Source organism: Hetaerina americana, unplaced genomic scaffold, assembly GCF_022747635.1.
Source record: "Hetaerina americana unplaced genomic scaffold, ioHetAmer1.1.p SCAF_5, whole genome shotgun sequence".
Taxonomy (NCBI): domain Eukaryota; kingdom Metazoa; phylum Arthropoda; class Insecta; order Odonata; family Calopterygidae; genus Hetaerina; species Hetaerina americana.
Genome location: NW_027287095.1, coordinates 74,233,350 through 74,249,780, shown reverse-complemented (window position 1 = coordinate 74,249,780; position 16,431 = coordinate 74,233,350). Strand labels below are relative to the sequence as shown.

The following is a 16,431-nucleotide window of genomic DNA, read 5'->3' as shown; positions in this document are numbered from 1 at the left end:
AGTTTTTAAAATAAAATGAAGCAGTCGAAATGGAAACTAGTGATGGTATTGTTAAAGATGTCCATCTTAACCTAAGTAAAATTTCGAGCATTCAATAATGTTTTTCACAGTGTAACTAGGAGTTTAATACGAGTGGCGGAAAGAGAACACTATATAATAATCAAACGTAACGTTAACGATGATATTACTTTATATACAGACGACAAAAAAGTGGACTGTAAGATTTCTCGATGGAGGAGCTTGAAAGTCACCCCTTTTAGATAATATTTACAATGATTAATAGGTCTTCTCAAGCAACCACAGGGAGAAACCAACAATGAGCGTTTACCTCTATCCTATAACGTAAAAAAAGGGATGAAAAATGAATTTAAAATTCATTTAAGATAAAAGAGTACTAAAATATGGTCAAAATAATTTATTCGTCGGCATAATATAAATAATGAGTGGGTTGGGTGAAGTTCCAACCCAGGACAGTGCGGAAAAAGTTGCTAGAAAAACAGGATTCGGACGGGAAGTCCGAGGAAGGGTACGTGGACGGAAAGTGGTGCGGAAGAAGTCTGGTTCAGGCTCTGACGACGTATAAACTTCTTAGTATCCGTAGTGGACGCCGTATCCGTCGAAGGACAGGTGGGTGACGGCGGGGGCGGCGGAGTAGGCGACGCCGAGGAGACCGGCCTTAGCGACGACGGGGGCGGCGACGGCGGCGGGGGCGTGGTAGGCGGCGATGGCGGGGGCGGCGTAGGCGGTCTTCACGACGGCGGGGGCGGCGTAGGTGGCGACGGCGGGTGCGTGGTAAGCAGCGACGGCGGGTGCGGCGTAGGCAGCGACGGCGGGTGCGTGGTAGGCGGCGGGTGCGTAGGCGAGGGCATCATTGCTCACCCTGACGTCGGACTTGCGGACGGAGGAGAAGGGGGTGTCGATGCTCTTGGTGTAGGTGGACACCTGGCCGAGGTTGCCGTAGCTCCTGAGGGTGTTCTGGGACTGGGAGGTGATGGTGGGGGTGGCGACGGCCACAGAGGGGGCGGCGTAGCCGTAGGCGGCGGGGGCGCCGAGGAATCCGGCGTTGGCGACGGCCACGAGGGCGGCGAGGACGACGAACTGCGGACAGGAAACGGAGGTCAGCGGTTAAGGAAAGAACAGAGGAATGCTGATAGCGATGAGCAAGCGTCATTCAATCACTCTAGAAACTCCGCTTACAAGTGGCTCCTCCGACAGTGGGGCGAGATACCCCGTGCTCTCATTTAACAACTCTCGGGCGTTGAAGTCTCCATGGAAAATGGTTTGTTTTCGGCCTCATCAAAGGCAAAACTTATGTAATTCGGTTGAAAATTAAGATGAAGCAAATATAAGAAGTCATTAATGCTTTTCAGTTTAGAAGCAAATGGTGAAAATCCTGATCCTCCATTTAGGGCCCCTGACTCTCCCAAACCATTATTTCAATACTGCAACTATAACTTACGCTCAAGAGCAGCAAACAACAAAACAAAATTTCCATGCCCATGAATGCTTCATAGTAATGAAGATTGAGGTATCTATGATGAACACGTGGTTCGTGTTAATTTATGGTGAAAATTAATCATACAAAATAAAAATATTCAAAACAATAAATATTCAGTGTGCAGGCTCAATTATAAATCTTTCCTTTAAAAATTCAATTCGATAAACAGCGTAACGATTCTGTATACATATTACCCTCCCGATAAATATTGATAACCTAATAGGACTATATTTCTAGCTATCCCGCGATAATTTTTCGAGGGCTAATATAATATTATCAAACATACCTTTAGTTGCATTTCCTAGCTACAACACATTCAAAACCTCAATGTTTACTCGTACAATCTCTAGTTCCAAATCACTCAATGGCACATTAATGTAGGAATTAGTTCATAAGATAAATATTTAGCCTGTTCTTTGAAGGAGAGCTGTAAATATGAATAAGTATGTCCTAACTACATATAAACAGCCTTAAACGTTATTCCATTGCCATTAGGAGCATTCCTATATGAAGATATAGATGTACTATATGTCTGAATTATTTTTTAAATATTATTTACAATTAGACTTAGCATCTAACGCTTTATTTTCAAGCAGGAAAATTTATTTAATGAATAAAATTTTACTGCTTTTGCCGAATACTTGAATGTTTTATTGCTGTAAACCAAAGTAATTAAGCTAAAGCTTCCCTTTGCACATGAAAATATCCCTCAAGGAAATCGAATTATGCTTAGCATACTAGCCAAGTACGGTGGGAAACTCAGCTCAAATATGCTACGCGCTTTAAATTGCCAACTTGTAAAGTTGAATAGGCAATATAAGGAGATGCTGTGGAGTATTTAAATGATGACAGTATATTCCGTATTAACTACAAAGAACTGTGAATACAATGCCAAATGTCTGTATTGATTTAAGTTCTTCTGGTGGTGCATCCGCGCTGCAATGATATCTTTCATTATTGAAAGAATATCTATTATAAAAATATTTCAGTTCTACGTAGGCAAGTATGACTTTCAGCATATGAGCATATGAAAATCTTTTAATTTATTCAAATTTTCATTCAGATAATAAACGGAGAAAGTTGTAGCTCTTTCATATGTCACCTGAAAGTTTGAATTTACCGGTTCGTAGATCACAGCGCCTCCACTAGCCAGAGGGTGTACTTTTATGAACTTCCTTGGCCACTTTCTAAAGTGGTTTCGGAATTACTGAGGCAGGTTCGTACAGGTTGCCAAAAGGTGGCGTCAGAGTTTTAAAACGTCAACTTGAGAAAAAGGTTGGAGGGAAATGAAACAGGTAGCTGGATCATACCGCTATTGAAATTTACATTCTACTAAATAAGTGACCGTGGTGACCAGGAAGTGTTCACAATTCTCTCCTAATTATGCGTTCTCCTCAACCATTGATGGAATGATATTTGGATTTCTTGACATCTTTTGAGTCTAGTTTTAGCTACCTCTACAGATCGGTAAATATTTAATTCACATTTCAAATTAATACTCCAACATATATCTGTCGAAAACCTTCTCAACTGTTGCGTCATTTGTGGTTCCAGGTTTAATTAAAGACGAAATACGCTTTGGAAAATGAATTATTTTTTCAGCAAATATGCAACAAATTTGATTTTAAAGATAAGGCCCAAAAGTGATAGCATCATAACATTAATCGAAGAATTTTTTTTCAAATGGCATCTTTTAAAATGTAAACATATATTTGGTGAGAGTACTATGAATTTTCTACATAAAAAACTCACAGCATTTCAGTCAATATTCTTTAATAATTAATGCAAAATATATTCATTAACAAAACACGATTTATTCTTAAGCAAACGATAGAAGATTAGTTTTTTTAAAATCCCATAGAGGAAAAATTTATCTGATATACTTAAAATTTTTATGCATAAAGGAAGCATTTAGAGGTCGTTAAGTTTTATTAAAATTTGTTTGTGATTCTCTTCAACTCAGTTGTATAATAACTCAGTAAGAAACAGTACTTGGGTTTTAGGTGAATAATGCAGTGACACTCGATGTCTACATTGAAAGATAGCTCAAAGGTCAAAAATAAATTCATCAAATCTGGTTTATGGAAGATAATTGAGTAAAAATAAACTGGAAAACTAAATTAAAATTAATGTAAAAAGTTGATGGAGTTCAGAATAAAAAAATGACCGATATGATTTCAAATATCGGTCTTCGTGTGACTGCATTGAAACTGCAACGTACTATCGTCATTGGCTGAAACATCAAGTGCGTTTCACGATAACATTATCATACCCTAGATGCATCTGATCTTTTGGCAAGCCTTACGATGCAATTTCATTACGAGCGGACCGAAAATTTTCTCGATCAAATAACTGACAGTGAAAATTTGCAAAACAATTGACCACCACATGGAGCTTAAGTGAAATCCATGTTATTTCAAACTTGAATTATTCTTGTCTTAACTCTGGTTTTGAGTGATTCCAATTTAGCCCCTATTAGCGTTAAGTCACCATACAGATTTAAACCGAAACGAACAGAGTAATCGAGGAAGCAGCACAAAGAAGTGGCTAAAAGTGGCATATCCTCTAAAATTTGGTTTTAAAAATGGCTTCACTAGCAAACATTGGGAAACGAAAATTCACTATCATAATTTAAACTTTGTACTTTTTATTCACCACTATTCCACACAAATCACAAAATGACGAACTAGGAATTAATTTTTGCTGGAAGATTAATCGTTGAACTCTAGTATTTTCTATTCCAAGATAAATGGTGATAGATTCGGAAGATAAATATGTATTGAACTCGCAGATGGCCCTAGGATGATTACCACTGACCATTAAAAACGATGATAACGTACTAACGAACCAAATTTACGCATACAATTACATATTGCTAAATTATATTGGCGGATATTTCTTTATATTTTTCATAGCAACTGTCGTATACGCATTTCCAAGCATTTAAAAGATAGCTAATAAGTTGTACTACAAGTAAATAAGTATTTATTGTACGGTGTTAGTCTTTAGCCACGATGAGGCAAAACCTCGTTAAGCCTTTAATTTTTTTCAAAAAATTCCCGACACCCAGTGTGATCCTACTTTTACACCCTCATACGCTAAAGACTGGCTGCTTTGTTTCGTTTTTTGACTTGTCGTCCGTTACGCTAGCTCACACATGTCGCTAAAGATTGCCACCCATCGCCTACCTAACTGGCGGAAGAAATGGTTGAACTTGGTACAATAGGGAAACTAGTCTCAATAATCACAAAAAATACACAGGACTGAAATTAATAAAATAAGTAACTCCCTCGGGAACAAAGTATTAATTACCTTAAGAACTAAAATTTAACTCTGAACTCCAAAATTATCATCCCATGAATGAAGTAATACAATACATATTAAAGAAACTGTGCTTACTGCGATTTCTGATTATTTCTGATATTTTGAGCTTTAGTTAAGGTAACAGTTTAAGCCAGAATTTGTTCACGTAATCTATTGTTACACTAGGCTAAACAATTATGGCAGGGTATAGTCTTTCTAGCATGACGCAACCGATCGGTATTTGTAAATATTTGCTCTAAATCCAACCTCAAGAGTAATAATACTCCGGTGCCGTCTTAAGAGGAACAAGCCCTTACAAGACTTACCTTGAATGCCATTTTTGCGGTAGGTTTTGTGGTTCCGTGAAAACGGGTCGGTTTGGTCTCGAGATGGATTCTCTGGTTCTGAAGTCCTGACAAGAGTGTGCCGGTCCATATCTCGGCAGGGCTTTTTATAACGCCCCCAGAGTCCTCGTCCCCTTCCTCCCTGGGGTCTCTCTCATTCTCTGTCGCAAGAGGGAGGCGAGGATTTGGGGCGGGAGGTTGCGAAGAGGAGGGGGTCGCGCGAACAACGCGGGACCCCGAGGAGGCGAGAGCTCCGGGAGCGCCCTCGGAGGATCGCGGCAAGAGGAGGAGGATGAGGGCAACTGTGGGTCGGACGCTGTGGATTGGCAATCGAGAAAAAAATAAATAAAAGCGTTCGAGTGAGATTGTCTAATAAGGAGGCACGCATTCCCTCCACGAATGCCCCCCCCCCCGCTCTTTACACATGCACACACCTCCAACGTCCTCCACCCTCGCCCACACCGCTCCCAAAAACCACCCCTCACTCTCTCTCTCTCACTCTCTCTCTCTCCCTCTCCGCCGCGTCCCGTTTCCCTTCCCTCTCGAAGGGACGGTCGGCACCCTGCACGGCCACACCCGCTCCTAATAGGAACCCACCCCAAGGGTCTGTGGGTTTGTGAGCGAGATGGGAGAAAGGAGTGAAGGAAGGGTGTTGGGAGACAAGAGGATTGAGGGGGAAATGGGAGATATTATCCATCTTGCGGGATAGGGGTGCTCACATTGGCGAAGGGGTAGATCGGCGCGCGTTGGCAAACAGGAGATTTTTTCCACCCACTTTGAGAGCTGCCTGGGTCGACGCCTCGACACCCTTCCTTCATTCCCACCGCACAATGGTCCTCACCGCCACACACACCCCCCACAGTGGCCGGCGCTTCGCCTTTCACGCGCCAGATCCACATCTCCCGACCACATCAAAGGGTCGAACGCGCGGAGATCACGAGAAGGGACCGCTCGCGACGGGGCTCACGGTCGGGGCCGTGTTTGGCGGCCGGCCACAACTTGGATGGCGTGGAAAAGCACAGGCTAAATCATCCCAGTCCTCGCGTTTCTTTATTCCAGAGATAGTACATTTTGGTAATGTATTGTGCCGATGACGTGGTAAAGTGTGTAGATTTTTGGTTACTGACAAAATTATCCCCGTTTTGATTCCGAGTGATTGAATGATAGCAGAGAAAACCTAACCTTGCAGAGGAGAGTTGATATGCAAAGTATATTTGACAAAAAATACGATTTTTATAACGAGTCAATTCAATTTGCATTTGGAAGGCCAGAATTACCAATCCTATTGGGTAATTTTTGTTCTAATTGCGCAATATGATCGTGTTGATTTAAGTGACCCAAATATGTGTGACTAGCCAACTTGAAATGGACGCTATCGGCATTGCAAAGTTGTATCAGACGCTTATTCAGATTTCTACACGAATCTCATGAAAGTTATTTTATGAAGTGGCCTTGCAAAAAAAATCTCAAATTTATACTTCAATCAAAAGATCAAGGCATGTAGTCAGAATCATAAGCTATTAGACTTTTTCGGCCACATTAGTTCAAGATTTCGTCCAAAGCGCTACAATCGAGACGTTCCTCTCCAAATTAGTAAAATAGTTTTCTACAAAAGGTAACGACTCAAGAATATTTTTATCCTTTAAGCTTAAGAAAACTTAATACTTGTTTGCTTATCAAAGAATGCTTTCCCAATTCATGAATGCTGGGGAAATATGCATTTTTTATTAAATAGGCCCTCACAGTTTGCTTGTCATTTTGATTCGAATCGCTGAATAAACCTAAAACGACTATTCAATAAATTAGTCAACGTATATTAGGAAGCTCTGGACTTTCCTCTTTAGATTTAAAAATAAAATTTTACCTTGATATGAAAATCGCATTTTTGTGAAATATGAGTTACATAATAATTTGCCCAACATTGAACAGAAGTGATTTTCTAGACGGCCAGAATTTCGGGGTAAGTTGCAGGTTACTTGCTTTGAATGTGAGTTTTAAATTGTCATTTTGCGTAATTCGAAGCGACTCTCACTTATCGACACCGATCTTTGATTTTCACATTGTGATTAAGAGAACACCTATGGATATGCGATTACTCCTGTAAAATATTAAAGAGAAAACAGATAATATGAAAACATTGAAATTTTTTTAAATTTATAGAAGATTGTACGACTCGTATGGGATACCAAGCAATATATCCCCAATTCAATCGGACGGATGAAAATATTTCTCAACCGCTGATATAATTGGTTGTGCGCACCTTTGAAACAATACTGAATTTCTTCAAAATATTTACTGTTTTCCTTTTCCTAATTTTTCATCTGTAAAACTACATTGTGAAATGTTATTTTTAATTGTGTATATGACGTTGCTGATGCCTCAAACCCCAGATAGAACCGAATAAAACCATTTAGGGATACCTCTCGTGTTGTAGCCAACGTAGGTCTCAAACGATATAAGTTCTTAACTCCCAATACGATAATCATGTCTCCACGCCTGAAAACCTCGATTTACATAGGAGCTACATTAAGTCACAAATGCTGCATAGGCAGCAATGTAATAATTAAATCAACATTTTTTCTTTATTGGCGCTTAAGGTACAATTGCTGAATTGCTGAATGAAGCGTCGCGATGTAACTAATAATCAGGTCTCTTTTGAATCCTTGGAAATATTCTGAACTAATACTTTCTCAGTGGCTTTCTCCATGAATAAGCTACCAAGATTTTTGAGAACGAAAGTGAGTTCAAATATCTCTCCCTATATTTTTCTTATCAAATACTTAGTACTAAGCTTCTTATTTTTTTGGATTTACATAAAATTAAATAAGTATTTCAATGATCATATATACTGACTGTTGATTCGAAAATCATTCTTGAAGCCTCAGTAAAACTGAATCCCGAGACAACTTCCTTGATTAAAAATATTTAAACCAAAAGAAGCAATTTTCCTTTGAATGTAAGAAAACGAGAGAACCAAAAAATTATTAAAAGCAAAAAAAAAGAAAATAATTATTTTCATAACTTAACTGTCTCATTATTCAAATAGTGGGAGTTCATAACATCTGTTAGTTAGATGTTTTTTCGCCCGTATTCATTTTTCTACATTGACCTCGCGTAGTAAGAATTGGCATGAAAATCCTCCTATTGGTAGAATGAATCCCATCTCCGGCAGGGCAAATTGTTTGGATAAGACGAAATACTACTAAAATTTTGTCAGAATGTCGCATAGAATTATTTATAATGTTGCTGCCACGAAATTCGTGCAAAAGATACAAATTCCACTACAGATCGTATTTCGACTGAACTAGGAGAATGAATATGGCAAGCAATAGATTGAAAACTGTATTTTTCCATTCCCAAAGTAAAAATATAATCTCTTACTTGAGGGAATTAAAAAAGGCTTATATTCATAATATTAATGGAAAATTCTGTATGACATTTTTTGATGCTGTTAACAGCTAAATTCGTGCCCTCAAGGGCTTAATTCAATTTAAATAGTTTAAATGCAATAATCCTCAGGGGTATTATTAGCGGGTATTTATAAAACCGTGAATGAATCCCAAATTCATTTCAGCTGAAAATGTCTTAGTGAAATTGTTACATGGTTTCCGTATGACTCTAGGTAATTTCTCTCCAAGAGTAGGATCCAAAATTTTTAAATGCGTAACCCTAAAATCTCATAAATAAAAGCGCTTGCAAAACCATATATATTCCCTTCCGCGTGGTAATTACTTGACATATTTTATTACACTCGCTGATTTCCTGAACTCTTGTGTAACGCAGGGAATCAGAAAATATTAAATCTCTTTTGTCATTTCCTGTTTTTCAAAGGAAGTTTTTTTAATGTACTAAATCGCACTTAAAGCTTACACAAAGATGCAAAACCAATCGTGCCATACGTACATGTGTAGGGAAAGTTCAACAGTTCAATTGTTTAGATTGACCGGGATATGTTTACCCTTAAATCACGCTTAGGAAGCCCCTGCTCTAGTAACTGGCAATAATTCTTATTACATACTGCAAATCTCGATCATTGAAAAGATGGTGAAAATTCTCCACCAATTTTATTCCACCAAAATGTAGTTTTTGATTCACATAAAAATGCTTGCCTCTGGAGGTGTGAATAAAAAGGAAAGAGAAGTCTTATTATAAAGTTCAGAACCGTGACCAAAGCATCACGGCGATCAATTTGTATATATATAATATATTATTTATGAATAAAATATATACATAATATATTTATAAATAATATATATACATATATATATATATATACTATAAAACTAAGCTACTGAAACTAAGTTGTGTGTGTATATATATATATATATATATATATATATATATATATATATATATATATATATATATATATATACACACACACAACTTAGTTTCATCTCGTAAAATACTGAAAATGACACCTAAGCCTGGCGATTAGTTTTTATCAATAAATATTTTACTGAAAAAATGTATTGTTTACTTCATTTTATAAAGCAACATAGGTTGGTTTGACGGGTGGTGGTAAGAATGCATTTCACGAAACCTGGCGGTATATAAAACGATGAATTCTGGATGGAGGGCAAATCTCCCCTCCCGTGCAGCCTTTTACGAAATAAATCAGAGAAAGTCATAAAACCAAAGAGTTTGGGTTTTTCCTGCATACGCCCGGAGAAATCAGATATCGAATTTGCATGCGTGTACTTTGGCACGTCAGCGATGCACTCGTGAGACCACAACACCACCTACCCCAATAAAAATGTCGGTGTACGAATGCTACATTCCATTTGAGCAAGCCTTCCAAAGCCTCGAGCATTTTCTGACGAAATGAGGTTGAAGATTGGACCAACCACAACGCCGTAGATAAAAAGATATTATATTGATTCACGAACGAAATCCAGAAGTCACAAAGGATGTTTTCGTGACAGCAAAATAAAATTGGCATCTCCATTTTAAGAGTTTAAAATTATATGGAAAAACTTTAGTTTTTTAATTAAATATAAATTGAAACGTTAGAATTAATGGTCGTACCTGATACTGAAGCCCTCGCTAGCCAGGTTAAGTGGCCAAAACTGTTTTGGAATGATAGATAATTTAGGCCGCTGGGTAATATTATCAGAAAGCTGAGAAGAATACACTGCTTCATTAGCGCAATAGGTATTTGATTCATAAAGAAATCGGCCGGCTCATTCCTGTGCCCACCAACAATGGAAAGAACGATTCCCATTGCGTTGCCCTAGGAGTGGCAGTAAATTTAACCCTTTTCCTTTTACCTTTTGAAAACGTTTTACGGAACAAAGAGAAAGTCATCCTCAAATCAAGAGCAATATGAAGGCTTTAAAACACTGCTTAAGGAAAAATTTACCATACAAATACATATGGAGAGCGATTTACAATAAAAATACCACTGTAGGCTTTAGACCTGCAGCCAGAAAAACGGAAAAGAAAGGTCGATCGAGGAACAGATGACATGATAGAATTGATATAGATATTTTTAGTACAGATCAACATCCTAAAGATTGTAAATAGAAGGAAAAATTACGCTTAGTACTTTTTCGAGACGCGGAAAGTTTAAAACTGAAAATACTCTCTAATACATATTTCACAACCATTAACCTCCCCTATGGAGAAGTTTGCGAATTTGAAAAACCTAGGATTTTCCCCATGAAACATACCTATTTCATAGGTAAATGTAGGTACTAGTATTCTATTGTATAGGTAAATAAAATATTTTATGAATGTACATATAATTTATGTGCAAATATACACACTTACTGTAGTCTAATGATTGGTGCTCTTTCAAATACAAAATTACGCGTGTGAACCAAAAGAAGACACATTTACACCACAAATAAGATACATTTACATCATTACGTCCTCAACCGAAAGGTTAGTTTAGAAAAATTGAGGGTGAAAAACAGCTGCAATTAAGCCTAAAGACGATTAAGACTTAATATTGTAGGATCCAGTTTCATTCCCCCGTAGTGTCCACGATTCCCACGCGTAATAAAGTTGCGTTAGATATAAAATCGTAATTTAAGCCTGGGAAGTCCAGAAGCATCAATTTTATTATTACTTGTGACTACAGCTGAACACACTACCTATTTACATAACATAAAAGCCTTCAAAGTACAGTAGTACAATAGAATATAATTTATGTTTGAATTTAAACTGGACAAATGTTAGATCTATGAACTTGAGAAATAAAACAGGTAATTAAGTGTTTAAATCTATCACTAAGGTATCTTACATCAGGAAATCACACGCAAGATATTCGGGTCGTAGAAAATCTATCGATGGAAAATTAGGATTTGAATTGTGGATTTTGTGACAAGAATTCAGTTCCAATGAAATTCACATGTACAAGTTTGGTGCCAGAGGGCTTTAAGTTCTTAAAAGGTTCATTGCTCTACATCACATTACAGGTGGTAACACGTATCATCACCGCTTAGTGCCTTGTCAAGTCCGCTTCAATTCGAGAACTTCATTTTTTTTGCCAACACCACACACCTGGGACGAGAATATGTACTAACATTGCCTAAAGTTTGCAAGCAATTACCGAGTCCCGATAATTGGGGAAAATTTAAGTCGTTAATCGTTGATTGTTTTGTTATTCAGTGAATGGCGTGCACCCTGGAGTCTTTCAGAGTTACTCGTACGTAAAAATATCCCAGGCCAAGTGAACGCTAAACCAGCGCAAGTTTCCGCTGGTCCCGAATTCTCAGTGCGGCGGTGGATAACTAGCGCTCACGGAAATTAGAATAAATGCTTTTGCCTCTTTACTATATTCATCCATAAGTACCTACCAAAACATACATATACATGTATAGAGAGTGTATATATATGTGTGTGTGCCTGTGTGTGTGTGTATATATATATATATATATATATATATATATATATATATATATATATATGTGTGTGTGTGTGTGTGTGTGTGTGTGTGTGTATGTGCGTATATATGTTTATATACACACAACATGTTCCTAAGATTTATACGTATACCTGCATGTTTTCCTATGGTGGCCATAGGCCCCAGGAGAAGGACAGAACTATCAATGATTTTTTTTCGGATTTCCAACCAGGTGACAAATTAAAAATAAACATCAGCATCCCTGATGATGATAAATGGTTCGGACCTCGAAACTTTGGGACCAATGAAAAATTTAACCCAATTGGAAACTTGAGAGAACTTCATTCAACTTATTCACCGGGAAACAACAAGATCCTTCTCAGGCGAACATTCTTCTTTTGACATTTTTAATCCTCTTTCTTTTTCACTATGTCTTTCAGAAAATAAACAACTTATACCCTTAGTATTACGGCACCCTGTTTAGTCCTTAGTGTCACGGCACCCTGTAGGCATTACTTTCGCCGGCGCTTCGCGGATCCGACTCGCGTGGTGGAGTGCAACGACGGTCCGCCAAAAAATCGCTCCGCGACTGCCCTCGAATGGAAGGGTGAGACAACACCGTAGAAGGCTTGGGAGAGAGGGTTGGAGGGGGTGGATGGAGATTTATTGGTCGATGTCTATCTCCAGGGAGAGAAAAAGAGAGGGAAGGAGCGTTTTGCAAACTCTTTCTGCGCTTTGTACGATGCGGTTGGCTTTCGGGATGCCATACCATACGCCCGGATCGCCGGCGGCCAAAGGGGTTCGGCCGGCGGTTTAGATCTCATTAATGGTTCCTTTCCCACACCCCTCACCAACCTCCTCCTCCCCAAACACAATTGAAAACGGGACGAGGACGACGCTATAAGCGCGCTATCGGAGTCATTATAGTTATTCCGCGGCCGCCGTGAATTCGTTTGCTCACGAAGCGACGTCGAAGACTTATGGACTGGGGAGAGAAGGGGCACCAAGGAGGACACATTTGCATTCAACATCCGGCCGCCGTTCCAAATTAACTTGCGGCCAGTATAGGAGTCGAAAAAATTTCCGAAACGTTTTTTTTAATTCCTCAGTAGCTATCTTAATAATGTCATATCGCCCTCCCTAGGACATATCCCACCTCGATGAAAAAAATAAATAGCATTTTGCCATTAATCTAAGAAAAAATCTTAGGTGAGTGATTGGTTACACCCCTAGTGGTATACCATTCTTCTCTCCTCGTTACCAATCGGGTCCGGACCTGAAGATGGAGAAATTCCACGTTCGAAATATACCTGTGCATGACTCAGTTTCATTTATACCTACGCGGATGTATAGCAAACGCTACGTGCTTAATCTCTGACACGTATTCTGTTATGCGATATCACCCCTTATGATCAATATTCTCAAGTTCTTACGAAACCAAAATGGATACCTTGGAATGTTAAAAGATAAATGCCAGGACGAGATCACCGTCGTGAATCATCGTTGTTGAAATTTTATTCGTAATTATTTTAGTATACTGTGTATTTTGTAGTTCCTCATAATTCTCGGTCTAGCTCTGGGATATCAAAATAACAATTCTAATTCTCATCAAATGATTTTCAGCCGCAGATATTTTAATAACTAAAAAAATAGTAGTTGGTGAATATAGTTTTCCATTCATATTATAGGAATGATCATGTTATCATGCTTATGATCTTACAAAGATTACTAATATTCAAAATTAGCGGACACTTATTATCCCTCACCATCGAACCCGTATGTATTTATCTCCCGCCACACACTATATAGGAGGCTTACTAGGTACTAGAAAAACAAAAAAATAACCTATTAACCCCCAAATGAATTAACATTTAAGATCGAGCCTATAACAGCGGAGAACTTATTTTAATTGCATAATCTTGCTAACATTAATCTACTTTTATAGATATATGATCCCCAACTAAAGACTAACATGACCATAATATGAGTAGAACCTAAAATTAAAATAAATCATATTTTAAAACCACAAACTTTTTATCTCGTTATACAAATACAAAATGATTATTCTTCATGCTAATCCCACCTCACTTTCCCAACATTCCTTCCTTTCCTTTTACCTTATTCACTCTTATCTAACTCCACTTTCCCAAAGCATCCAATCTACGATTATCCTCTTGCCACAAAGATTAATTTTAGGAGTCATACAAAAATATTATTCTTAATATTGTTTCCAATAGTCTTTTCTTTACATCATTAATCGCAGTCCTTTTTACGTATTCAACCTCTTCTTTGCGAAAATCCTTTTTACCGGGCGCTTTTCATCCCCTTATTTCCTTGAAAATATGTTCACTTTCGCCAAAAACACATCCTAGATAGGTGAACTGGTTTAACTGGTCTAATTTATTGCCTCCAATTTCAAAGATTTACGGTTTATATTTGTTGAGAACCTTATAGCATTCGGTTCCGTGCTTTTGAGTCCCATTGCATAGTTGTCCTACTCATTAATTCTCTAATACGCTGAGTGTTTGAAATGTTGTCATCAACATAATGTTTCTACGAATAATTTTAATATTATCGAACGGAACCAATTACAAGTGATGAGATGATTACTGAAATATTTGGTGCCATTCTCCCTGTGCAAGTTTTTGTTATCCATTTACAATTTACAAGGAGTGTTAAATAATGAATGATTACGTATTAATTCACATTATGTATCGCAAAAAATTTTTATTTTATTATATTTTTATTGCAATGTGTTTTGTATATGTGGTACGTGTTTTATGATTTTGATCCAATATTACTACAGCGGAAATCATTGTCTTTAGAAAAATGTTCAGTTCACTTTCGGTAACGATAGAGATACGCGACGGCTGTATTGAAATTTTCCTTACGCCTGAAAAAATAGTCAGCCGACGAATGATGCTACAGGAATGCTTTTTCCCTATTCCCTTTACCTCACTGCCCTAGATATGTAATCTCTTCAGATATTCATTATCTCTTAATATTTCCTGCTTCCAAATGTCCTTCTTTCGAAATTCTCCCACTCCCTTCCTCTACTATTCTTAGAAATGCGTTTTTTTTCCTCTTCGTCTATTTAAATACCTCCATTCTTCTCCAAACCCTCATCTAAAAACCCCAATTCGTTTATAATTTACGAAAACTCTGGTGGACCGTGAGCCTGTGAGATGCTAAAATACTTATAGATATTTGGTTGTTAATCAAATTGCTTTGAGCCTAGACTGTAACAGTTTACCCAACACGAACCATTTTGGTTTTCGCAATCAGGATTTCTGGTTTCGTGGTTTATTGCGATATTAAAAAGGTCCTTGTCTGTCAGACCATAATGAATACTCCCTTAAGCTGAAAGTAAAGTAAAATCAAGCTATTGGGAACGAAAATTTGCAACGATCGACAGATTTCTGTAAGATTAAGTTTAACTGTGATGTCCCCATTCCCACTACGGAGGAACTATAGGGAAAATTCTAAGAATTAATTACGTGCGTGAAAAAACAACGAAATGAGGAGATTGACACATTGGATAGTTTGTGGGGTTGTTTCTATTCTACCCTCCGGGTTTAGATCCTATGTTCGACGACTTCTCACGGCTCCACGTCCCAGATCCGCATTCAGGATAAGCATCTGTCCTCACAACGCCACCGAACGATTTAGTGAGTTGGAAGCATTCAATTTCACCGCGTACCGTCAAGAGGTTCCTCCGCCGACCGGTAGGAGTACAAAGATCGCATTGCATTTTATCTGAAGAAATATTTCATGGAAGCTTCCGCTATCATAGAGCCTACAAGTGATCATTTTGGGATGATAATTTTATAATGAATGCGGCGCGTCTTGAAATGTAATGAGGGAGATCAACATTGAAATGAGACATATCACATATTATCGTCAATGCCATTATAAAACTTTTCTAACCGTCTTCCAGCGTTTTTGCGATTCGATTGCCGAGCTTTTTGCGATACAACTCTTGGAGAACTGACGAGAAGCACGTTTTTTTATTGTGGTGTGCTGAAGGCCCAGTCTTCTATCAGTCTACCTATTGCCTTAAATACATGAAATTATGATAGTTCGAATATAAATATTTTACATGAAATTAAAAATATTCCAGGCTTTTTTGTTCTTGATTAGTATTTAAGGTTCCAATTATTAATAGGGTACAAATTCTAACCAAAACAGTCCAAATTTTGTCAAGCTTCCCAAAAAATTATTCATTTTTTCAATTTATTTTTACTTGGACATTAAATACCAACTTAACGTGAGAGGAATTTACGGTGATTTCAACGCCTTTCCACTCTGTGGTGAAGGATTATTCAATCACCTCCTGACCTCTACTTTAAGTGCTGTGCGGAGGGCGTTTAGAATAAAATAATCCGTCCGTCGTAATGACCGTTAATTCAAGTGGTCCTTTGGCAAAATCCATAATC

The 16,431-nt window shown here is 37.9% G+C and overlaps 1 protein-coding gene across 1 annotated transcript; it reads right to left on the bottom strand.

The window, feature by feature from the left end:
• Nucleotides 1–523: 523 nt before the first annotated feature.
• Nucleotides 524–5,202, bottom strand: LOC139693995 (cuticle protein 76-like). Its single transcript, XM_071592378.1, has 2 exons — nt 5,128–5,202; nt 524–1,098 (listed from the first exon to the last, which is right to left on the bottom strand). Exons 1-2 carry the CDS (start codon nt 5,137–5,139, stop codon nt 589–591), a joined length of 522 nt encoding a protein of 173 aa, XP_071448479.1. The 5' UTR covers nt 5,140–5,202; the 3' UTR covers nt 524–588.
• Between the last annotated feature and the right edge of the window lie 11,229 nt (nt 5,203–16,431).